At 39.6% G+C, this 26,494-nt stretch overlaps 1 protein-coding gene, 1 long non-coding RNA gene and 2 pseudogenes across 2 annotated transcripts; 3 read left to right on the forward strand and 1 right to left on the reverse strand.

Annotated features, from left to right (window-relative positions):
- Positions 1 to 1,882: 1,882 nt before the first annotated feature.
- On the reverse strand, positions 1,883 to 23,483 carry LOC110047585 (uncharacterized). Its single transcript, XM_089297999.1, has 3 exons — positions 22,945 to 23,483; positions 5,772 to 5,948; positions 1,883 to 5,408 (listed from the first exon to the last, which is right to left on the reverse strand). Exons 1-3 carry the CDS (start codon positions 23,446 to 23,448, stop codon positions 4,839 to 4,841), a joined length of 1,251 nt encoding a protein of 416 aa, XP_089154125.1. The 5' UTR covers positions 23,449 to 23,483; the 3' UTR covers positions 1,883 to 4,838.
- On the forward strand, positions 7,769 to 9,891 carry LOC149106498 (uncharacterized). The gene is made up of 2 exons (XR_016209800.1): positions 7,769 to 8,680; positions 9,160 to 9,891. It is a non-coding gene; the product is annotated as an uncharacterized LOC149106498 (long non-coding RNA).
- LOC149106499 (uncharacterized) lies at positions 16,761 to 17,991 on the forward strand (annotated as a pseudogene).
- On the forward strand, positions 18,866 to 20,730 carry LOC149106500 (uncharacterized; annotated as a pseudogene).
- Positions 23,484 to 26,494: the final 3,011 nt, after the last annotated feature.

The following is a 26,494-nucleotide window of genomic DNA, read 5'->3' on the forward strand; positions in this document are numbered from 1 at the left end:
AACTGAAACAATGCACAAATCTAATATATACTTGATACGCTTTTAACTAGTTCGGCGAATGTGATCACATATTAAATACCAAAAAAAAAAACAAACCGTCCTCATCCATATCATTCATATGTGAACTGATCATCGACTAGGAGGGGAGGGGGGGCGCTTATTCGGGGGGAAGCTCTTATTTTACATTTTGGCCGATAAGGGGGGCCCTTATTAGGGGGAGGCGCTAATTTGAGGATTCACGGTAACTATTTTCTTTAAACCATAAAAAGGTCTTGAAAGCAGGATGGGATATCTGGCTGGTTGTGTCATATATAACGTGAAACCGGTGTCTTGTGTTAAAACAAGCGGGCTGAACGTATTAAGGCCACTTAATCCAGTAAGCCCCCTCTGCGCCTGTCGCGTCGCTCTTTCTATTGAAGCACTTGCACAAACCGTTCATACATACATGACGTATCAAACGGTCATTGATTGTGCCCGCTGCCCAATTCGTCTCTTCCCTTTTCTCTTTTCACTAGGCTCTTCTTTTGCCCTTCCTCTCTCCTGTTTGTGACATGCAAGAAAGCAAGAAATTAGATGTGGCTGTTGTGGGTGGTGGAGTTGTAGGCTGTGCTATTCTTCATGAGTTCACGTCTTTGGGGCTCAGTTGCATTCTGTGTGAAAAAGAGGAGAATCTTGTGAGTGGTGCTAGCTCGTGAAACAGTGGTACACTTCACCCTGACTTCACACAGGATTAGATGCACCGCTCGACAGTCTAGAGTTACGCTGTCGTCAGCGTGCACGAGATTTGAACGAGAGCTTTTTCTTCAACAACAACATCCCTTACCGCAAATCTGGCGGTTTTATTGTTGCTTGGAATGAAAACGACCTCGATAAGCCACCTGAGCTAGTCGCCAAAGCTCACAAAGCTGGCGTTACTGACGTCAGGCAAGTAACAGCTAATGAGCGACTCGAGAAGGAACCTCAGTTGAGTCACAAAGCATTCGGTGCTATCTACGTACTAGGGGAAAGTTTAGTCGATCCTTGGAAGGTTCCCATTACCTTGGCTAACATAGCTATGACTCACAATGCAACTATTTTAACAAGCTGTCACGTGACTGATGGAAAAAGGCAAAAGAATCATTGGCAGCTGTCAACTTCCAAAGGACCAATTACTGCTTCAGTTGTAATCAACTGTGCTGGTTTATTTGGTGATGAATTGGAAACAATACACAGACAAAGTCCGTTCACAATAAAACCTCGAAAGGGACAATACGCGGTTTTCAGCAAGTCAGCAGGCAGACTTTTGAATTCTGTTGTTATCTTCCCTGTTCCAACGCCAAAGACAAAGGGTGTTCTTGTCTTTCCAACGGTTTATGGCAATATATATTGTGGCTGGACCAACTGCAGAGGACCAATTAGATCGTAACAATGTTGAAATCAATGAGGCAGTTATTGAAAGCTTCCCTCAAAGAGCATGCTGTTATAGGCACGTATGCAGGTCTGCGACCTGCCACAGAGTTTAAAGATTACTGCATTGACTGTCATCCAGGGGAAGGGTGGATCACAGTTGGCGGCATTTGCTCAACAGGTCTGTCCGTTTGTCTTGTGATTGTTAAGCATGTGGCATCATATTTACCATCTTTTGGATTTAAAAATTCTAATAAACCACCAGTAACTGGTCTGATAGAAGCTGATAAGGACTGGAAGATCACTCATCCTATTACAAAGTTTGGATTGTTGACTGATTGTCACAAAATAGATGACTAAAATGAGAACTTGTGAATCAACCAAAGTGCATTTGCATTCTATTTGCTGTAACTGGAAACCCTTTGAGAACAACAAGAATCACCATCAATTATTTAAAATGGTGTACATGAATGTAAAGAGACAAAAAGTACACAAGTTTATGTTCCAAATAGTTTTATTGATAAAATAACCAAGCCTTCATGAAGTGGAATATTGTCCTACACCCCGTCCCCTTCCCTTTGGATGGCATGGTACATGGTTGTTATTTTATTACAGTGACACCTAATATGTACATGTAGGTTTTTTTTTCTTACATGTACAAGCTTACAGTTAAATAATAAGTATGAAATTAAATATTAATTAACCATAAACATCAGCAGCATATAAAATTAACGTAAAAAGGCCCACGTGAGATAAAATTTTGGAAGTGCTTTTTTTGCAGTCACAATCTCTTTAAGAATTCCAAGTTTTCTGGGAATGAACAATAGAAAGTTTTGAAAATCTAAAACATCTCTGCGACGGCTTGTGCAGAAAATACAATATTTGGCTATCAGTAGACAATAATTTAGGACTTGCCAATGCTTTGTCCTATCATGCCAGCTGTAGAGTATTTTAAAACAACATCAAATCTTCAAAATTTCCTATTTCCAAAAACTATTTATCCCCAGATATACCCAAAAATCACCAAAAAATTTACAAAACAGCCCAAAACTTAGCTATGTGAAATGAGCAAAGAGATTTTTCACTGCTTGAAATGTGAACAAGATATTTGCATTCAAACCATAATACCCAGCAAAAATATGGCTTTCATGTTAACCCCTGCCTTAATGTCATCCAGCTGAAAAACTAGCTGTTTTCTGTGGAAAATTACACTGAAATCCAACCATAAACATGTACCTGCAGATGGCGTAGTGCATGCGCAAAACAAGTACGAAATACGCAAATGTTTCACTTACCGGGGAGGTGACAGGAAAAAAGTAACGGGCACCGTAAAAGTTTTCAAAAAAGATCAACAACTTTAAAAAATGCATGGTTACCCCCACATTTTATGTTATGAAATGGAAGTGGCAAGCCTGTTCAACACGTGATTAGTTTCTGGTTGTGAGCAAAAGGTATTTAGATTAAATATTTTAGCTGAACCAGAGGAAGGCTGTCAGACGCTAAAAGCGCTGTTGCAACGATTTTGTTATTAAAAACAATACGAAAAATGGTTTTTATGCTACCATTTACCGTGCAGTTTTAAGATCTTTATAAATGTGTTTGCTTTTCTGTTAGTAAAGGCAAATTCGAAGGAAATCTGTGAAGAAATATCCTTTCCTTCTTTTTTCAGAAAATGCTGATGTCAGCATTTTTGTTGAGATTCAAGGCTAATTATCTCGAAAAAATGCGTGGCTACCCCAATTTTTCTTTGTGGATTCCAATAGCCCTTGCAAAGGTCTACTTTTCCCATGTGGTCCTTCCCTGGCGCAAAAACCTTTTTATTTAGTAGGCACCATCCTTAAGATCCCTTAATGCTGTGAAGTGCTTGTAATTAATTTAGCAAAAGTAACTCCATTGGTATCAAAGCCATGCAGTTAGACAAACACAAAATATACCTCTGCACTCTCACAATCATGGAAAATTGATAGCTGTTTTAGGTCTACATGTTTAAAGTGGGATTGAGCCATAAATTATAGGAATTATCTTAGTAAGTCAAGTGTGACATACCCACTTTCTAACCCCTGCAAAGCCAACTTATCATTTTGCGTATCCTTGTGTCATGACTAAGGAACCAGAGGGACTGCTTGAAGTCTAACAACCTAATCCAGATAAGTGTGCAGTCTTAAATGTAGTTTCACCAGCTGTTGATGTAACTCTGAACAATGTATCTTTGGAGTGGTTTTTCAATTGAGTATTGAGAGTAATTCACATTTGCCTTGGTTTGCATTACTATGCTACATGATTGGCTTTCACATCCAATTACAGTAGAAGGAAAATCAAAACCAAGCATGGCTTGCTCATACAGAAAAAAATAATGTTTACCTGCACTTCCCATCAGCTAGATGTGCTCACTTCAGGTTTTGTTGGGTTCGGTGGATTGTCTGGGCCCTTTGTGATTGGCCAGAGTAGTACTACTTAAGGATGGTGTCTACTTTTGTTACTGCGCATACTTTCTGCGCATCACACAAGGCATGGTTTAAGTGCCATGCGCACGCTGGGGTTGACATTGATGCAATCAACTACGCTACCAAGTACACGACTAAAAGAAAGCAAAATTTTCCAACTGTGACCAAATCAATGTTAATGAACCTGTACTTAAACCAGGAACACCAAAATAGTAGCATACCACTAACCACTAACTGGTAACGTCTTCCAGCTGAAAAACTAGCTGTTATCTGGTGAAAATTATACTGAAATCCAACTGTAAACAAGTACCTGCAGATGGCGTAGTGTGCGCGCAAAGCAACTGCGAAATACGCAAATGTTTTACTTACTGGGGAGGTGACAGGGCACCGTAAAAGTTTTCAAAAAAAGATCAATAACTTTAAAAAACGCGTGGTTACCCCCACATTTTATGTTATGAAATGGAATTGGCAAGCCTATTCAACATGTGATTAGTTTCTGGTTGTGAGCAAAAGGTATTTAGACTGTATTTTGGCTGAACCAGAGGAAGGCTCTCTGAGACACTAAAAGCGCTGTTGCAACGATTTTGTTATTAAAAACATACCAGAAATGGATTTTATGTTACCATTCACCATGCAGTTTTAAGATCTTTATAAGTGTGTTTGCTTTTCTGTTTGTGAAGGAGAATTCGAATGAAATTTGTGAAGAAATATCCTTTCCTTCTTTTTTCAGAAAATGCTGATGTCAGCATCCTTGCTGAGACTCAAGCCTGATTATCTCAGAAAAATGCGTCGCTACCCCAATTTTTCTTTGTGGATTCCAATGGTCCTTGCAAAGATCTACTTTTTCGGCATGCTCCTAACCCGGCACAAAAACCTTTGTATTTAGTAGGCACCGTCCTTAATATGGTTTTTGTTTTATGACACACAACATCAATATTGAAAACTGCTCTAATCTGGAATAGCAATACAGTTGTCATTTTTCAAGCAGTCAAGCTCTGAGTGGAAGACTCACAACGTCGAAATGTACTGGAATGCACGTACTGGAATGTGTAAATTTTGATTAGCATCATATATTTCAAGTTCATTTGTACAAGGTTGACCATCTGAAGCACTGTCAGCTGCTGCAACTTTCTCTTTCTTAGCATCATATGCAAACCACCATGACGCCCACACAGAGTCTGACACGAGAATCCCAAGGTGAATGATGATCAGTGGAAGACTAATGATACCTTGTTCAGCGTGGGTAAATGGAAGGTACCCAGCAATCGTCAATGCAACTGCTAAGGATTTCTGACTGGCCATTATCATGACTGACTTCAACGCAGGTCTATCCGGTTTGAGAATGAGGCATGGAGGATATATGACAATGATAAAGAGCAGATGCATTGCTAAACCCCATCCAAGCACAGCAAAAATACTTCCAACAGAGATTGCAGTGAAGGCTTTTTGCAGACTTGCTTGACTGACCTTCAACCATGGAATCATTGTTAACAGTATGATGCTTATCACCTTAAGTGTGTTGGAGAATTTCTTGATGCAAGGCTTCATATGAGGCACATACCTTAGCCCTTTGCCAACCTGTAAAAAGGAAAGAAAAATTTACAGTTAGATCTCCACTAATGGCCTAGTCAATCTTTCTAAAGTGGCCACTTTTTTGGTTGCTGAGGACAGTGCATACATTTTTACTCTTATTTTAACCTCTCTACAATGGCCAGCTCTCCACAACAGCAATGTCCACTAAACCTTATCCCAACTACTAAAATAACCTCTCGAAAATGGCCAGTTAATCAATGACTGACAAAGGGTTTATACAAAACCTTATTTTTCTTATTGTAAAAGGTAAAAACTAACACACACACACACACACACACACACACATGTTGCACCCCCAAAAGAAAACAGGTGTCATGTTAAATTTTCAATTCCTTCGATGACACTTACCAGTAAAGGTAGCAGCACAGTTAATACCAGCTTAATCAACAGTTTCACAGGATCTAACTTGACATTCTCAAATGCTATTATCCAGGACACAAGCTGTGGAACAGTAAATGCAGCAGCCAAATTACAAACCACTGTAAGCATTACAGACAAAGCTACTGCACCTCCTGCTTGGGCTGTCTGTTGAAAAAAAAGGAACACCGATTACTCACTATCTGTAACTTTCTGTTACTGCCAGCACCATTGCAAATTAAATGAGAGAGTCATGAAAATATTAAGGGACCTACAATATGGAACAACCTGACAAAGAAGCTTAGAATTGCTATTTTTCCTAATTCCTTTGATCATTGTGGAAAAACTGACAAATTAACGATAAGTTGTTATCATTCAGTGAAACTGTGGATTGTTATCTGGGAGAGGGAGTTGACAGCTTTCTAATATACAGTACACAGTCTTGAGAGAAAAGTGAACTTGTTGTGATAATCTAAACTAATTACTGTGCTTTGGGGAGAGTTACCAGGATCAAATTCATTTTCCTTTATTTTAATGAAATTATTTTCTAGCTTGCCTAGCATTTTCTTTTGAATATAAGATAAGTCTACTAAGAAACAAAACATGATCAGACTGTTTGGTAGAAAACTCCACAGCCACCTCTCTTGGAAGGGAAGGAAAGGAAGCAAAGGTGAAGGGTCTTAGATGCCAACATTTGCAAAGACAGATCTAGCATGGTTGCCACGGACATCACTTTTCAAAATTCCCTGATTTTTCCCTGATAAAAATACAATTTCCCTCATCAAATAGATTCAAAATGCCAGATCTAGCGTGAACTTACAGCTCTCCTTTTGACCCATTCATTAAGACAGATAAGTTTTCAATAAATTTTCCTTCTTCATAAGGAAAACTATCATTGAGAAACTTCAATGGTATTATGATCAGCTGTGTTAAATTGTTTCAATTTTCCCTGAGTTTTCTTTGAAATGCCAATTTTCCCTGACTCAAAATAAAATTCCCTGACTTTTCCCTGACCTTGTAGAACTTTTTTCCCTGACCATTTCCTGAACTGTGGAAACCCTGTCTATGGTACCCTGGGTTCCAGAGGGTTTTTGTTTTTTTGTGGTGAAGCCACTTAGTGTGCAGCAAAGCCGTACAAGATTGTGATCTCAATTGTGATCTTGATTGTGATCTCGATCATGATTTCGATCACTAAGTGGCTTCACCACAAAAAAAAAAAAAAAAAAAAAAAAAAAACTCTCTGGCACCCAGGGTAGATCTAGGGGAGCTGGGTGTTTAAACCCAAAAAACCCTCATGTGAATCCTCATAGAACCTATTAAACTATGCAGTTGGTGGAGGTGGTAGCTTGATTCTCACACAGTTCAAGGAGGCTTGCTCTCCCTCCCTCCTCTCTGAGAGGAGGAAGTGACAGGGAGCGACCTTGGACCATCTGAGAATCAGGCTATGGAGGTGAAAGAAGTCATCTGGGGATCGAATCCTTTAAGTAACGCTCCGGCTAGTGTAGCCAAAACAATAGGGACGGCTACGGTCACTAGAAGTTAAGAGTTGCCGTGAGGAGGTTGGGGGAGAGTCCGCGCTGCAGCCGCGAAATTCAAGTCGTTTAGCAACAACAAGGCAGCTGTACCTTCGTCAAAACAAATTATCACAATTTTGTTTGACGACTTCAAAATGTCTCTCAGTGATGCCCGAGAGTATTTATTGCTTGCCTTCGACGATGCCGTGATTTCAGAAGAAGAATTCGTGCTTCTATACGACTACAACAAATCTTCAAACTTAGATTTACGATATGATCAGTATCCTCACTTTGAGGTGGACAACATGGAGGACGATGAATGCTTGGCCGAGTTTAGAGTGAGGAAACGTGACATTCCTCTCTTAGAAGAAGCTTTGCATATCCCTGAGGAGTTCACGCTTACACAGAGAAGCGTGGTGGGGGAACAGAAGGTTTATGCATGCTCCTAAAAAGGCTAACATATCCATGTAAAGTATGGGCGATATGTTGCCACGGTTTGGTCGACCGGTATCCGTGTTGTGTATGGCCACAAACAGTGTTCTGGACCACATTTATGCGGCCCATCATCGCCGAATCAGCCACTGGAATGCTGATATCCTCGGTCCTGCGGCACTTCAAGTCTATGCGGACACCATACATCAGAAGGGAGCACCGTTACAAAACTGCTTCGGATTTATCTGAACATCTGAAATATCATCTGAAATATCTGCTGAATTTGATTTCTTCCCTGTGAGTACCAAAATGAAAGCACACTGAGCTTGCGCTAGTATATTCCGTCGGTTAAAATCTTATATTATTTCATTTCTTTATTTATTTGCTTCATTTGTGATGGCAATCTTCTGTTGTTGAGGGAAGACTCGAGCCAAATCTGGAATCGATGGAGACATCTGTGGAGCGGCCATCCAGATAGCTTTGAAGAGATTTCACCAGTCTCTGCGTGTCGATCGATAAGTACTTATAGCGGATCGATCGTGTTTTCGATGGACAGGAGAACATCGCTCAAATCAAGTGCGATCAAAAACATGTTGGGAAGCGTACGAAGTCTCTAGTTTCTGTACACGGCGTAACAAGTTAGAAGATTGCCAAAGAAGGCCTAAATATTAATAACAGCGTGTTTTCACTACGTGAAAGAGGCGAACTTCCTTATGTAAGAACCCCCGACGAGTATATAGGTTATTAATTATTTTTAGTGCCAGCGGTTTTTCAGTTATAATTAAATTTCAACCTGCACCCTGCACCCTGCACCCTGCACCCTGCAAAATATACCTGCCGGGCCGAGAAGTAATCAACGAATTATGTACAATGGCCACAAGTGCGTCCGCAGCTTGAAATTCCAAGCGATAGCGACACCCAACGGATTAATTGCTCACCTTTAAGGTCCAGTCGGTATGTAACTTTATTTTAATGTATTTTATTACCACTTGAATTAATAAGTCCTGATAAACAAACCTGCTAGTATAACATGTTGGTGTTTTAGATGTATAAGCAACAAGCATGTGCTGTGTACTTTTCTTTTCCGTGAATTATTTAGGAAGAAGCAAGTTTTATTGTGAGAACTGGTCAAAGTCATGAGATAACAATTCAGACCAACACCCTTACATGTCAGTGATGACAGTGTTTGCAGGAAACCAAACAGATAAATAGTAGTTTTAATTGATACTTTAAAAATCAAGTAACAAAACTTGTACATCAGTTTCATTAAATTACTTGACCAGTTTGAAATATTCTTCTGTAAAAGAAGCAAAATGGCCAAATTCAAGAGACAAAAAGATAATAAAAGTAATTATTACCATTTTCTCTCTCGAAATTGGCTATATTACCCTTTTTTCTCTTAATTTTTTTTTTCTTTTTTTTTTTTTTTGCAGAAGGGAGAAAGCATGACTCGGGGATGCTTGCTGACTCTGGTCTCCTTCCATTACTAGAAAGACATGGTCATTCACCTGCAGGACAACCCATGTGTGTATATGGGGATCCTGCTTACCCTCTCAGGGTTCACTTGCAGGCCCTATTCCGTAATGCTGTGCTCACTCCCCAAATGGAAGCCTATAACACATGCGTGAGCAAAGTCAGGACCTCTGTGGAATGGCTATTTGGAGAAATAGAAACTCTTCCAAGTTCTTGGATTTAAAAAAGAACTTAAAAATTGAATTAAGCAGTGTAGGAAAGCTGTATGTGGTCTCTGCCATACTAAGAAATGCCCTCACATGTTTATATGGCAACCAAGCATTGGAATATTTTGACCTGGACCCACCTAGTCTAAATGACTATTTCGCTTAGTGTAGCATTTCTCAGTGTAGCATCTCTCAATTTGCTTGTCAAGGGCAGACTAACTTTGTAATATCCATAAGTTCTATTGTGAGGACAGTGTAACTACTTAAAGTGACCTTCATTGTCAGAGACAAAAACTTAAAAACACCTAAACACAGGTCAGTGAGGATATTGCCAGTTTTGCTTTTGCCAACAACCACTCTGCCTCAAAAATATAGAAGATAATGACAATAATAACAAAACCAACCTCTGTCAATTCAATAACCACACCAAATTCTCCTCCAAATTCCTTTCAACACCTTACAGTAAAATTTTGCCAACAGCATAAATTCAACTCAATGCGTTAAAGTGCTTCTATCATTAAATTTTTACCCCTTCAGTCAGAATTTTTAGGTATATCACGTAGAATTCCACAAAAGATTAAAAATGCTGTTTACCTTTTGCAATATCTGCATCAGTTCCAAAGATATTTAAGTTTGAAAAATATAAATATGCAAATAAGGTGACTGATGTTGTCATACACTCAACCCAATATTACATCAAGTTGGTAGGCTTATAGTTAGAACTACAGGAAACACACCTATGGCAACTATAAAAATTATATACAGCCTGTATTTTCCCATGGCAACTCACTCTTTTCCGGTCCCCTCTAACCTGATTTCACTAATGCAGTGATTTTCAGCTTGAAAACGTTAAAGGAGGCTACGACTTCGACCTTGCATATTAATATATGTTTCCTGGATCGTGCTGATGAGACACCATTGGCAAATATCAAAATGGAAAGCCAAAGGTGATCAGAAAGGCCTCTGTCAGGGAAGGTTGAAACTCAGTATGTTGCCATGGTAACAAAACTGTTATGCTCATATTATGGAGGACACCTGCAAATTTCATCATAATAGCACTTTTAGCACTGTCCCCAAGAGCCCATGGTCCCTTGTATCTGGACAATAGTTCAAAACTTGTCTGGGGTGGATGATCTAAATGGTAGGTGGGAGACTCTCAGAATATTGAGGAGAGTTGCTAGAATGATTGTATAACTATCTCTTTGCAGGTACTCATTAGACACTAACACTGTTAACATGATTGAGTTTGGACAATATATATTTTGATTTTTGGATACATGTATACTGTTACTGGTCATACAAGAGGTACCTTGCCACTGAATTAAGTCTTAATGTGTGTATTTTGAAGGAGAAGGTCACTCCAAAAAACATACATTTTATGTCAATGCTAATGAAAAACTTGGACTAAGGTTAGCCACTCACAGCAGTTTCAGCATCTAAAGTGCAGGTTTTCCTTATGAAGTTCGCCTCCAAAGAAGCACCCAGGCCAAGTTTTCATGAAATCATTCTGTCCGAAAGATTTTGCCCTAATGGCATCCGACAAGCCTTTTGACTACCACTCTGGGTTATGGCTGCTTTTGAGACATATTATTTTGAGCTAAACATGAGCTAAACTCCGAAATAATAGCATTGAAGATAGTGAAGAGGATAATCGCTTGGAAAAACATTGATTTTGCTGACCTTGTGACAGATGCCAAGTCAGTTGCAGGTTCTTCTCCTTCCGGCCAGTTTTGAGTTGGACGGAATGAAGTCACATAAACACAGCCTGGCTGCCAAGACAGTTGCAAAATGGTGGCCTCCAAAGTCACTTCTTAATTTTGAGATGAACTTCTTAGGATAGCAGGCACTTCAGAGGCTGAACCTTTGGTGAGTGGAAAAGCTGAATATTCACTTGCTATAAGTGAAGACAAACAAAAGTAAGCTTTTTGGAATGACCTTCTCCTTTAAACTGAAAACATGTGAGCTAAATGCAACAAAATGTATATTAAACCTGGGCCAGTTCAGTATGATTTATTACAAAATTTAAATCAGCCACAAAAAAATTATTAACAACTGATATTACTGTGTAAAGGCTTCTGGAAGGGTTATACTTTTATAAAGCACCTGGCAGCAAGTACTATTTTGGTTTACTAAAGGAAGACTCTTGTTACTGCTTAAGGAAACTGTGTTTGGTACAGTAGGTGTCAAAATATTATGGCTTTGATGACATGATAATAGAGATATCAGCCTTGGTAATTTCAGGGATAGGGGATATTTACCAATCTCCAAATAATAGAGTTAAGGGACTTCACTATCAAAGTGATGCCTGATGCTTATTATAAATTGTGTACATTACTCCTAAAATGTATGATCCAGAATTTTGTTTTGTGGGTAATAGCTCAAACTCATTTTCACCTCTATGAGGTAAAAATATTCTAAAAACAACCATCACTGACAATTTTAAATTACAGTGGAACTCTGTTAATCCGGTTGCCAATGGGCCACAAAAATCTGACCACATTAACAGTGTGGTTAAAGGGGTTCTTTAAATAAGAAAATGACCAACTGACTGAGCTTTTGTTCAAGCCAGAATAAAGAAGCCATAATAACAAGGTGGCTATGTGAATGGGGTGGCCATAAGGCAGGGTTCCACTGTAGTGATGAACATATAAGATGATCCTCTCAAACACCTACCCATAAAGATTTTGGAAGTATATTTTGCATAATCAGTTGGACAACGCACAACTTGGGCCCAGAGCTGACTAGAGATATTCCATTTTATATCCACACCTCCTACCCCCAGCCACACTCACTAAATAAGTCAATATTTACCACCTAACAGAAAAGATAAAAGTGCAGAAATAACTCTTTCATAGCCCTGTCTAAAGCTCATGTCAACAGAGGAAGAGGGAGTGTGGAAATAAAATAGAATGGCCCTTTAAGGGCCCATTTATATGGTCTTGGGTACCCAAGACAACCCTTCTCCTGAGTTATCCTGGCCAAGCTAACTTTTCACTTATTTCTTTGAAAATTCAACCAACCATTTACATTTAGGATCATGAACCTGTCTTGCCTGTGAGACAACAGGGGTGGGCAAGTTGTCTAGCCTTGGCTCATGTCACACCTTGGCACCCTGACAGGCAGGACAACTTTTCTTTATATAAACACTTACTGACTTTGGCTTGGCTAACTGGGACAACTCTCGGCATGGCGAGTGTCACATGATGCCTAGATTTAGAATTTAAAGCAGAAATATCAATTTACAAAGAAGAGAAAATTAACTCAGCAAAACCTACTGTGATTGAATGACCGAGGGAAACTCAAACAAAGAGGGATATTGCACATTTGATTATTCAATAAGGGTTATGAATAGTCATGCAGGGTCAAATTCAGCCGAATGCATGCGGAACTTAATGGCAAACAATTACTTTAAGATCAAACCAAGCTAGAATTCTCAGCCCACCCACAATGGAGCAATCACAACTCACCTTTGTGAATTATTTGATGCCTGTGTATGAGACAGTCATTTTTCATTCCTTCTTTACAAGATGGAAGGTAGATGCCATTTAAACATTGATCGAATAATGAACAAAGGTCCCATTGCTACAGAGCTACATTGTATCCCCACCAGATTAACAGAAGATGAAGTGTTGTAAACAGATCTTTGGAAGAACTAAAAAAGCTGTGAAAACAATCACCAGCAGCCTGTGTTCCCACAGCATCTCTTGTTGAGTCAATTTGATATATAGAACATAACTTTAAAATCTCAAAATAGTTGAATTAACTAATTATGACTACAAGTATGAGAACTGTAGATAAATTTGTATGATTGCACCTAAGTATGAAGTTTGATAAAGAAACAATGGTAAATCATGGTTTGAAGAAAATTTAATTACAATTCTACTTAACAAAATTATTGGATTCCTAGCTTAAGATTCTCATCAGGTGATAATGCAGTTGATAGCGCCTCAAACTATCGCCTCAAAGAATTCTTGACCTTATAGTCCAATTGCTGAATAGAAACACAGAAGATGTCCTCTATTTTATTATTAATAGATAATAATTTACAGCTTAAAGCTAATTACAGGATAAAATTTGAATTCTGTCCAGCATTTATTTATGAACCACTTCACAGTACTGAGGGGGGGGGGGGGGGGGCGGGCGGGGGGTACTCCCAGAAAAATTTGGTCAGGGAGTGCAGCCAGCTTCCCAAAACCCTTACCCTATTTATCACCAAAATCTGCGATTCTCCCTACCCTATTTATGACCAGACCAAAAATTCGATAACCCATTTACCACCATTGTAGCTGACACAGTTGCCCTGAACATAATAATTATTGAAGGCCTTTTGTTTATGGTCTTATCAATAATGATGAAAAAGTAGCTTCTTCTAAACAACATTACCCAATTCAAGACTAGAGTACAAAACCCATACCCTATTAAAAGCCAAAACGGCTGAAAAACCATACCTCTTGGGGCTACACATACCCCTATAACACATATAAGGGAGTACCCCCACCCTGGGTCACAGTAGAAGAGAGTACCTGTCAAAAGCAGGGGTAAAGTTAAGGGCTAGGGATATACCATACCGCTGAGAGCTAACCCTAAACAGGCCAATCCCGCTCTTTTGGAACTGCCCAAAGAAGTTGATCCCCAGGCCAGCATTGCAGTTCAGACAATACAGAGGAATGTACAATTAACCACTGGATAAAATTTGAATTATGTCCAGCATTTATTAATGAACAACTTCACAGTACCCGGGGAGGGGGGGGGGGGGTACTCCCAGAAAAATTTGGTGGGGGACTGCGTCACACCTTTGTTGATCTCTTCGGGGAAATCTGATATCCCCAAAGCTCGCCTCTAACTCTCAACATTGCTTATTTCTTACAGAGAAAAACCGTATTCAACAAGAGATACGGAAATAGGATACTCACCATGAGCATACGATTCAGCATGTCTTTTCCACCACACTTTTTTTTTCTTTATTGAAACAAATTTATATTAATACAGCAAATTAGTTACTTACCTACATAATTATAATAACAACTAATATTACTAATACTAATAATATAATACAACTAATTAGTACTAATAATACTACAATACTACAATACTTACAACACTAAAAAAAACCAATATCACTAACAATAGACGGTAACCAAAAAAAAAAAATTCCAACAAACTATAACTAAATATTTACAAAATATAATGTAAATAACATATTAATTAGTATTACATGGGTCAACATACAGAAAGTGAATGCATATTAACACCTTTAAATAATTAAGCTTTTACAAAAGGCGACACTATCCATTTAGCTTCAAAGAAATCCTTTGTTTTTTTACTATGCAGACTTAAATATTTTTCCGTTTCATATTTTACAGCAATTTTCTTTTTAAATCCATATATATTTGGAAGAATTTGACTTCTTCTACAATCCCATAAGTACAATTTCCCAATTATAATTAGATAGTTTAGCAGCTTGGCAGAAGGGGAGTTTTGTGGTATCATTCCAACTAAAACATCTTGCAACGAAAGTCGAATGTTTTCCTTTAAAAGTTGATGCCAAAATACTTCGAAGTCACGCCAGAAATCTATCGAGTAAGGACAGAGATACAGGAAGTGATATAGCGTTTCTGGTTCAGATGAACAAAATGAGCACGAGTCGTTCATTTTAAAGCCAATTTTGTAAAGTTTAGCATTAGTGTAAAGAATGGAGTTAAGAATTTTGTATTGAAATGCCTTAACATATGCTTCAAGAGCAACACTATGCGGGATCGTAAAAATTTTACCTCGAGTGTATAATGAAATTCATTTTGCAGCTTGTTTACAATGGTTGGAAAAAGAGCCTTTTTGCTTACAAGTAAAGTATAATAGTCTTAAGATTTCTTCTTTGTCACATCAAATATATTTTCGTCAATTTTTAGAGAAAGTTCACCTGTTGTTGATTTATGAGTACTATTTTTTAAAATGGAAGGAATGGAGTGTCGAAGACCAGTCTTTTCCACCACACGCATGTGGATACAGAACTTCAATTGTGTTCACTTTCAGAAAAAAACGGCTACTGTTAAATATGTTCCCGTCGTACACAGTGCAAACTATGGCCAGCAATACTTCATCCAGGTTGTTGTTAACATCATAGGCTATTGCACTTAGTGTTATCACCGAATCACGAACATTAAGAACCAAAAGTCGCAACAACACCAGTTTTTAATATGTGTAAAATCCGCCATTCGATGACAGAAGGCTGTCTGTTATTTTCCTTCAAAACAATACTAAACTGTTCTCTTTTGCCTGCAACATATTTCTATCCTCAATAAGGAAGGACACGGACCTGATGGTTTGCAAATAGAAGAAAATCTTCACCAATCGAAACGCCATTTTTTTGCTTTGTGAAACGAGCTGCGCAGCACCGTTTAAACCGGATGTGACGTCACTTTTTGTTGATTGATCCAGTGCAAAAATTTCAGGAGTCCTCTGCCCCGCCCCTGGCACAATTCCTATTATCCATACGAAGCTAACACTCGTACAAAGTCTATTAGTCCATGGGCCAGACCCTCTCAGATGTACCACTCAGAGGGACCAGCTGAGAGTGTGACAAATTTGAAGCTAAGTTGGGGGTGATTACAAGATGTTATGATAGCAACCCCTAAAGAGTAGCTTTCTTGTATATTTTATTGGCTGAAATATCACCAAAATTCGCTTTTGCATGAAAACGAGGCTTGTTTTCAAAAGTCATATTAAAAATATTAAGCTGGATCAAAAATAGTCTTCACACATATAAATACAACAAGAAAGAACACAAATCATTTTTTAAGAACCAAATTTCAATTTACCTCTTTAAAAGCGATGATATAGTAAGTTATGGATTACTTCAAATGTTGCAATGCATTATGGGGAAATTCAAGATGGCGACTTTCACGGCAGGTAAGTACGTTTGACTTATTCACTGATTTCGATAATCTTTAAGTAGAGATCTGATTAGAAATCAACAATATATACAAAATATTAGCTGTATAACTAAACAATAAGCATTTTTATGACGATATAGTGATATTTTGAACCTCAAATTATATAAAAACTTACAGTCCTTCGAGATCTACATGGACTCGACAGCCCAGCACTGTGTTGCCTTAGTCATTAATTCTCATCGTTTGTAAGCCGGTATGTGTTTAAAACTCAATAAAAGCTATAACAAGTAGCTACATAATTAAACAATCAGCATTTTGATGGTTGTCTTGTGAAATTGTGAAATTGTGAAATCGAAGAGGAGAAGTATCGAGTCTGTGGATGATGAAACTGTACCTATCTATAATGCCGGCGAGCGCTGTGGGCCCCATACTAGAGGATATGTGGAGGTCAAGTTAAATCAAATCATGGAATGTACATGGAGAAAGAACTTGCTATGGGTTTTAGTACGCATTCATGCAAGTCAGAAGCAATCTGTTCCTGGTTGGACTGGTTTCAATATTTTGGTGCGTAATAACCAAGAAGTTGCCAAGGATAACGTGGGCTATCTTCCAACAATCAATGCCCCAGCGACGAACATGTCAGCTGTGTACCAAGTCCTCATCAATTCCCTACAGATTAAGGAAACTTTAAACCTCCAAAGCATAGTTGTTGTGTTTGATCAGACACTGTATGCTAAAGCTACTGAGATAAAGTGGAAACACAGGGCACAGTTTAATGACCTTGTGTTGAGAATGGGTGTGCTCCATACCATTTGCACTTTCTATTCAGTGATCGGAAAGCGTTTCCAAGATGCTGGTTTACGAGACGTAATAGTCGAGTCTGGATTAATTGCTGAAGGATCTGTGGCTGGTGTTCTAGAAGGCCGTACATATAATCGCGCCGTACGATTTCACAAGCTCATGTATGAAGCTCTTAACAGGCTAGCATGGATGGGATTTAACTCTTGGATTGAGGAACATCATAAAGAGAAGAAGCCTACTGTTAATGCGTTTTTAAAAGGACTGCATGAAAGCGCTCTGTGATAACACATGTGAACAAGAATTCAAAGACACAGTGGAGAGTCCCTCATTTGAAGAAGTATCGCAACTGTTCTGCTTGTATACGAGCTATCTCCGACATGATAATGGGAAGCTATCGAAGTTCTGGATGTCTTATGTTGACATGGTGGAAATATTACTTGGTCTGTTAAGAGGATCTCGGGAGGGAGACTGGGATCTTCACCTTTCATATATCAGTGAAATTGTCCCGTGGTGTTTCGCATATGATAACCTTAACTACGCCAGGTACCTTTCAGCATATCTGCATGAAATGTCACATCTACCAGCAGAGCATCCGGACACCCTGGAATACTTGCGATCCAGAGGATTTTCTGTTCAGATTGGTGAAGACAACCCTCTGGGAGAATACCTGTTGATCAGACGTGCGAGGAGACTGTCAACAAAGACACTCAAACGGCAGGAGGAACTAAAGGTTTCAGTCTAAGGCTTAATGCAGTAAGCAAATTCTGTAGCTTACAGTCCTTGTTGACGCTACGTCTAGAGATTTCGAACTCACGCTCTGTTGAAGAGACTCGAGGAGCCCGTTGAGAATTGAAAGATAGAGCGAGCGAGGTTCGACTAGAAAAATAAATAAAAATACATGTGAAGAAGAGCCGAGCGATATCAGAAATACAGGACAGAATATAAAGACTTACAAATGTTTCCTGACTGTATAGCGAAGACGGTGAAGCTAGGTAGAATAGATTCCGCAACGATATTAACTTGAAGCTAGAGAAAACGTTGAAAAGATTGGTGCGCTAGGAAACAGTAGCGTTTAAATAGTAGTAATTTGCATACATAAATGGCAAGCGAAACTAAAAATTCGCACGTGAAATCCTACAAATTCTACCTGGTCGCTGAATACCGGAGCACCTTCCTGAGGCAACTCAAAGATATATTGCACATCAGTAGTTCTTGTTCCCAACACAAAGATCTACAAACAACAAGAATACAAAGAGATGAAGCTGATGTTCAATCCATAGTGTCAATTCTTCAAAACACTTGGCTCGACCCATTCAGCCCTGACCTTCAAGACCTCGTCTGTCTTTCCACAGGAAAAGTTGCCACTCCTGATGTAGAGCACGACTTGCTACAAGCTAAAGATAAAGGAGAGGAAGCCTACAAAGCATTCCGAGAGTAACGACTTCAGTCTAATCCACCCAAAGTCAAGTTCCATGATTCAATCAACAACAACAACAACAGTTTATTTCTACTACTGTAAACAACTAAAAGAATTTACAATTACAATCTTGTAAATTCTTTTAGTTGTTTACAGTAGTAGAAATAAACTGTTGTTGTTGTTGTTGTTGTTGATTGAATCATGGAACTTGACTTTGGGTGGATTAGACTGAGGTCGTTGCTCTCGGCTTTCAATCACGAGAGCTAAGCTGAAGACTTTTGCTCACTTGAACCAGGAGGTATCAGTTAAAGCTGGTAAGAACCAAGAAGTGATCATCAAGGCTGACAGAAGACTGTTTGCTCAAATGATTGTCATCGCAGAGAGCAGAGACTTACAGATGAGAGAAGTGTTATCCCATCCTCTCGGACCACTCCCTTGGTCATTAGCTACCGCGGATGGCTTGATGCGTAAGACGAACAAAGCGTCCTTGGCTAAAGAATTGCATAAAAATTTCGAAGCAGCAGATGCCATTCCCCAACCCTCAGCATGTGTAATAGATGGGATGGCTCTTGTCCAGTGTTTGAAAGGTGATAAGAAGACATTTGCGGCAGTTGCTGAAACTCTTCTTTGCAGAGTTCTAAACGAAGGTGGAACAAGTAACAGGATTGATGTCGTCTTCGATGATTACAGAGAGGAATCCATAAAGAACGCCGAAAGAGAGAACAGGGGTGACGGTTTAGGAAGCGAATACCGCAATATTCAAGCCGAACACAAGGTTAAACAGTGGAGAAGATTCCTGTGTAGCTTAAAGAACAAACAAGCTTTCATAGTGTTTGTAACCAGCGAGTGGAAGAAAGAAAAGTACACAGAGAAGCTATATCTGGAAAGACTCTGGTTGTCACATGTGGCGAAACATTTTACCAATTATCGTCTAGAATAATGCAACCTATCAGTGAGCTCGAATCAACCCAAGAGGAGGCTGACACCCGAATCCTCTTACATGCAGCCCATGCAGCTAAATCGAGGTTTGCTTCGGTCGTCATAGTATCAGAAGACACTGATGTGTTTGTACTTCTTTTGGCCTTCAAGAGCTTTATTCCTTCTTCAGTATTCATTAAAAGTGGTTCACAGACCAAAGTCAATTACATCGATATCTCAAGAGTAGTTGAGAGGGTTGGAGCAAGTGTATGCAGATCACTACCGGGCTTTCATGCATTCACAGGGTGCGACACTGTTAGTGCTTTTGCCGGACGGGGAAAGGTTGCAGGTTATCGAATTGTAAAGCAAAATGCTGAATTTCAAGAGATGTTCCAGCATTTGGGTATGTTCTGGAATATGTCTGATCACCTGTACCATAGTCTTCAGAAATTTACATGTGCCATGTACTGCAGCAACCCTGGGACAAGCGACATCAATGAGCTGCGATATCGACTGTTCTGTTTGAAGAGAGGAGACGTTGATTCCAACCAGCTGCCACCCTGCAATGATACGCTGCACAAACACTCGCTACGAGCAAACTACCAGGCTGCTGTCTGGAGACGAAGTTTACAAAGATGCCCAGCCATCCCATCACCAGTGGGATTTGGCTGGTGTAGTGAAGACGACAAGCTGGTCGTAGACTGGATGGGTGGTCAGCCAGCTCCGCAAGCTGTTCTAGAATTGTCAGTGCAGTAGGTCCTGCAAACTTCCATCGTGCTCCCGCATTGTCAATGGGCTGAAATGTACTGATATGTGCCGGCTTCAAGATTGCACAAACAGGCCAGATGATGACGACGATGTATTATCCGTTGACGACAATGACGATGAAGAAAGCGAAAGGTAAGAATCTCATAACCATAGGAAAAATATGAAATAACTTTCCTTATACATACTCTTACATTCGTAAGGTTTAGTTTCGAACGATGTACTCTTTTTAATGTATCGAGTAACTGTTTGTGGTTGTCATGGCAACCGCTAAATGCTTTAAAATAACTTAGCTGTTATTGTTGCTGACAATAAACATGAGTCTGTTTACATTTAAGTGAAAATGATGCTTGACTGACGCGAAAAGGACAAGTCTCCAATGTGTTTGGTACTGGTATGGCTTCAGAATGGATGATATCAGGACAAAGAGGACTCGTTAAGGGAGCTCTTTAAAACTCATTAGCTGAATAGTTAATCCAAGCCAGTGCTAGAGTGATCTACAAATGATTGAACTTTTTGACAACGTATATTGCAGTTGTTATTTTTTTTAAAATTAGAAGGTGAAAAGCCTTATTTTCAGTGATTTTTGTTTCAGTTGTGGGTTCATTGACCATTTCCGTCTCCATGGCAACGAGACAACCTTAAAAAAATTTCCTTCTTTTGCAATTGAATCAATGTCATATTCTGCTAGGCCTAAAATGTATAAAATGTTGTTTGAAGAGAATTGTACGATGGACATCGCTCAGAATCTGAAGCTGTTGACCGGATCCGTGGTCATTAGGCAGTTTAGATGACGTCATTTTATCACATGTTTAGAGCAAGAAAGCTACTGATAGAAGCATGCTATCATACCTTAAAATAGACTTCAGTTATTGCAGATTGAGAAAATACGTGATAGCACTGGTCCCTCCACATGGTACAAAAAAACCACTTTTGGGGGTCTTGGCCCATGGACTATATATGCCATAAAAATTTCGCGTACAAACGGTTTTTTTAATTGAAGCGGACAGAGAGGAAAAAGCCTTTCATTTTCTATGGAATAATTACTTACTTGCGAAATTTCAGGCCTGGTACAGCGAGAACAAAATAATTATTTCGCGGGAATGTGACGTGAACAAGTCTATCCAAAGTTGAGAAATCTCACTTAGCTTCACGCTTCAGTCGGCAACGGATATAAATCCTCTGTTGCTCTGCTTAATTTTAGCAGTGCTTGTAGTATAGCATTCTTTGATTTTGATAATGTTTCTCCTCAGTTGCAAGCCACAAGGCACGTGATATCAAAAAGGCAAATGCACGCGCGTACCCGACGGGAACAACAATACAATGAGAGATCCATCGAAGAACAACCCCCAAGATCACGATTATTGATCCTCATTTTCAATTTTTACAATTTTTTGGAAGTCATCACTAATTCCAGGCTGTTTTCGTTCTACCGTTTTAGTGAAAAGTTCGTAAAAAGCGCAAAGAAATGCTGTTCACAAGATGACTACCACGCTGTGACATATGAAAGATCATGGCTGAGTCAGCGAGTACTTTGATTTCTTCAGAGTTTTGGCACCGCAATCTGGTAGACATACCGACAACCACAGTGTCTATTGGCACGGGGAAGTCTACAACAACAGGAGAGGATGACAGTTCCGGTTGGACCTCCATAGAACTTTCCTCACCAGAAGCTTGGCCGGAAGTTGATGCTATGAATTAAAATGAAAAACAGAAAAATACCTCTGATTATTTTACGATTTTAACCAAGGAATGTTTAAAGGAATACCGACAACAATATTTACCTGTGACAGTGACCGGGGACGATGGCACGCTTACATCAAATAATCGCACTCGTGCAAGCGGTGGTTCCCGCTTGTTCCGAGATTTTCTTTTCCTGGGTGATCTTGACCAGCAAAAAATACTCGGAACTGCATGCTTCTCCAGAACACGCTTCCCTGGTAAAGTTGTCTGAAAATCCGCTTCCTTAAAGTGTACAGAACATACTCTTGTGCTGTTTGTTATTTGTAGATGGACCAGATCATAATAATTAATGTAAATACATGTGTGCAACAATGACATCGATAACCTAACCAACTTACCTGGACACTTATGCCCACGTCTCGCCGTCTTTTGACAACCCACTGCTTTCGAATAGATTCATCACTCGGAAATTGGTGAAAGGTATGATTTGGAATGTTTTTAGCGCGATTATTTTGACATTGCGGCACGCAGCAGTGATCTCTGTTGGGCACGATTGCGGATGATCTCTTTGTCTCCTCGATCACCGGAAGTTGACTTTACACGGGTGGCCTCGCATTGGTGTCAAAAGTACATGACGTCAATCCAAGATGGCTGCTGTGCGATAAAGGCGAATGTGTTACGATCTTTGTTTTATAAATAGCTCGCGATGCTCATATACGAATTTTTCCCGAATTTGCACAACAATAGATTTTGACCAATCGGTTTGATGGTCGGGGCTTTCGAGGCTGTAATCGGCAAAACCCGTGGCATTCTCGGGTAAAAACTGATTTAGACCAATCAGAATGCCGTATTTTAATGACTTAAACAATTATCTATGGTTAAAAGAGAAATTCCACGCATTCTGTTGCCGTTCGTGCGATCGTTCTTAGCCGGTCAGCCAGAACGTTACTTAACATGTCGTTTGTCTGGTCTGTCCGGACTTCGCCCCCCACCACCCGCCCCCAGCTCCTAGACAACAAAGCTGTTTCACAGTGTCATCTAATTATCTATGATACGGTATCTCACCAATATAACTCCACCAGCAATCGTGCACAGTACAATGAAGTAAACCTGCATTCCTGTTCGAAATAACGCCGGTCCAAGAATCGAGTTACCCTCAAAGTTATTTCCATCCGGCGAAGAAGTGTTATACGTCGAATTGCCGCCATGATGCTTTGTCACGGAGTACGGTAACAAACCGGTTAGTTGTCCGCCGATTATCGGCGTAATCAACAAAATACAAACGATTCCCCAGATGAGGGCCTTGATAGATTTGAACGCTTCCTTCAACTCGCCGGTTTTTAGTTTAAGGCCGCTATGAAAGAAGACTCCCACAACACAGACATACTGTGTTGGCAATTCGCCAAAGAAAACTCCTGGTTCGGGAACTAAAATTCCAAAAATTAGAAAGAACATCAGGGAAATGGGTAAAAAGTTCTGTAACACCACAGCTTTTGACCTTCTCCATAACGGTTCGCGCTGTTTAGTGGTTTCTGCGTGAGAACCGTCACTTTCTGCCATGAGCGCCATTGAAATTTTTCAATGTTATGACTTAATATCCGCAACCAGACCATAACACGGATACGAATGTGTGAATATGCATGTGAGCATGATATTACACAACACCGGGATTGCATAAGATACGTTTTGCAGCGACCCATAAAATTCTTGACTTCAATTGTGCAAGAAGTGTCTTGTTTTCAAGGTACATTCCCCGCTCCTCCCCGAGAGAGTGCGGGGAGGAGTGCGGGCGCCGTAATCACCTACACCGCAAATTTTTCTTTCCACAAAATACCCTACACGGTCAAAATGGTAAAAGCTATACAAAATGCTTTGGTCTGAGTTGGTCTTCTCTCACTCACAGTTTCTCTTACACATAGTTTCTCTTACACATTTGATTTTACTAATTCCCCTTTCCCTTCTTTCTGAGTCGATTCTGAGAATAAGCAGGGCAGGGGAACGAGCTAAATTCTCTTAAGGAGGGATCCTTAAAGTACCCTAAGTTACTTACGCTATTCAAGAGGCTGGGTCTGAAAACGGTAAGGGGAAAATCGCATATTTTGCTCAAGTTTTGACATCGAATTTTCACAAAGCTTCCTAAAATCGATTGTTAAAAACACAATTATTTCAATTAAACTATCGAGAAATGCTCATAAATTAAGTAACACCATCTCGGTAGCCACATGTTGCTCTGCGCGTGCAATCAAAGCTCCTTCGGGACTTTTTCAGAAGCTCTTACGACGTCCTCGAACGTTGCAGGACAGTCTTGGGCAGGCTCGTAAGTCATCGGCGTATTTTCGAAATCATCGGATATAAGTTCGATTCCTTAACTTAATTTATGGTTTCCTGTTTTCTATTTTTACTGTGTGAATTAACCTCATTAGTGTAATTTTTACCCTTTTTACTTACTTTATATTGTGAAGCGCATTTGAACATTACCTTATGGAATTTGCGCTATATAAATATATTGTATGTTTCTTTTAGAAAATGAATTTTACACAGCTGCCCACTTGTTGCTGTGTAAAAGAGAAAGAAAAGAAAGTGTAAAAGTACATCGGTGCCATGTGGCAAATGTGCTCTAATGTCATTGTCCATTTTGGAGAAATCTATATACAGACGACGACACACTGACGATGTTAACTACATAATTTGGGAAGGTTGTGTGAGTTTCGTCTGAAAAAAAGAAGAAGAAGAAGAAGAAAAAAAAAAACTACACAAAAAAACAACAACGACGACAAAAACAACAAGAACATACCGATCAAGGCCAACATTAGATCTATGATCTGAGCGTCGTTCAGGAACCGTGTTCCAAGCAAACTTCACTGACAGGAAGAATTCCGAATCCTGGCCAAAATTCATGACCTCTGCCAGGGCGGTGGTCAGCTCTTGGTCCGATGTGTGATGCGGAGAAGGACTGGCACGAGCGCTCCTTCCGCGCTTCGGGTGCCAAAACTAGAACAAAAAAATAAGAGAACCTGGGAACGAGGGTGTCTCAAAAAATCTTAAAAAAAAAAAAAAAAAAAGAGAGAGACCCTGGGAATGAGGTTGAGAAATAAGCAGCTTTGATTCGTTAGAATGGAATTAGTTAGTCACAGCATAACTCCGACACGTGTCTGGAGTCCATTACTTGGTACCAGGAGCCATAGTCGGGGACGGAGACCGTAAGTCTTGAGATCCGCGCGCACCTATGATATGGCACAATTTTTCTATTTTTAGAACAAATAATTGCGCCATCCTGACGTCATACATCCGCGCGGATCCACGCACATGTCGGGGGCTCTCGCGTGGATGCTGTCACGTTGCCTGATCAAATGGTGAGAGTTGCGAGATTCTCTTGCAGATTTTTCACAGCGGATGGCAGGGAATAAGGCAGGGAATAAGAACCAGGGCTTTTATATGTAGTTTTATGCCCTGAGCTAATGGAAAAGGTGAGTTTTTCAGGGTCAAAAACATGACTTCGATTTCGCGCTGTGAATGAATAATAATATCTGCTCGCGCTAGTTGTACCCGTTAGCTTTTGCGCTTGTTCTGTAAAGAAAAGTTATATAAGAAAACTCTTTACTCTGGTATCGAGTTAATTTGTGAGTTTCCCAAACAATGCTTAATCATAACCAAACCCTGTTTTGATAGTTTCTTATTGTTTCTGTCTGTTTGGCGAGTTTGCAAAAGTTTCTGAAAGGAAAGTCTGACGTGTACAAGTAGCTCATTTGCATAGGGCGGCGCGTGCACTTTCAAGTCCGAGTCGATATTTTCAATATCGTCAACAAATCTTGACAAAGATCTCATTCGTTGTGTTTTGTGCCGAGATGCTGCGACAATTTTCACCAACGCCAAAAGGCTACTAACATCATGTGTGTCTCTTGAACATAGTGAAATTTTACACTGCGAAAATAAAATAGTGTTTGGATAACTCAACTAACAAAATCGAAATCTTTACACGAGTTGATTAAAGAATGCGTCATCGTAATTTCAGTGTGTAATTTTGCTGATTATTTCTGCTGTATTCACATATTTTCAGCTAAGCTTTTAATATGTTCTCAAACATTTATCAACCTTAAACATATTTAAAAACTAGAGATATTATATGAGTTCGACGTACGTTTTCACACGAAAGTGGGGAAGTCCAATTTGTTAGGTTTTACTGACTGTACAAAACACGCATCGGCGGACGCTCTTATTCATCGACAACAGACGATTTATTGGATTTTTACACAAACAAAACTGAGCAGCGTCTACAGACATAAACTTTATTGTCACTTATTGGGCCTTGATAAAACATCAAGCGTTGCTTACAACTCAGGCGAAACTCAAACTTGCAATATTTTTTTTTACTGTTCGGTCAAGATAGACTGTGGCGAAATCCTCGCAAGCGTGTCGCAAGAGGAGGGAAACTTTGAAGTCCTGAAACGACTAGTTTTTTGCCGTGTTTTGGAAAAGCTGTTAATCCTCAACATATGTGAAACTTAGAGTGGAGTAATGTGGAGCTCTTTTAAAAGAAGCAGCGGAAAACAACTTGGTCAGTGATATCATAAAGCGGCACATAACTAAATTCGACACTGTCTTACTTCACTCAAAC

The sequence above is a fragment of the Orbicella faveolata genome, unplaced genomic scaffold, assembly GCF_042242905.1.
Source record: "Orbicella faveolata isolate gen_17 unplaced genomic scaffold, um_ofav_v1 contig_3, whole genome shotgun sequence".
Lineage (NCBI taxonomy): Eukaryota > Metazoa > Cnidaria > Anthozoa > Scleractinia > Merulinidae > Orbicella > Orbicella faveolata.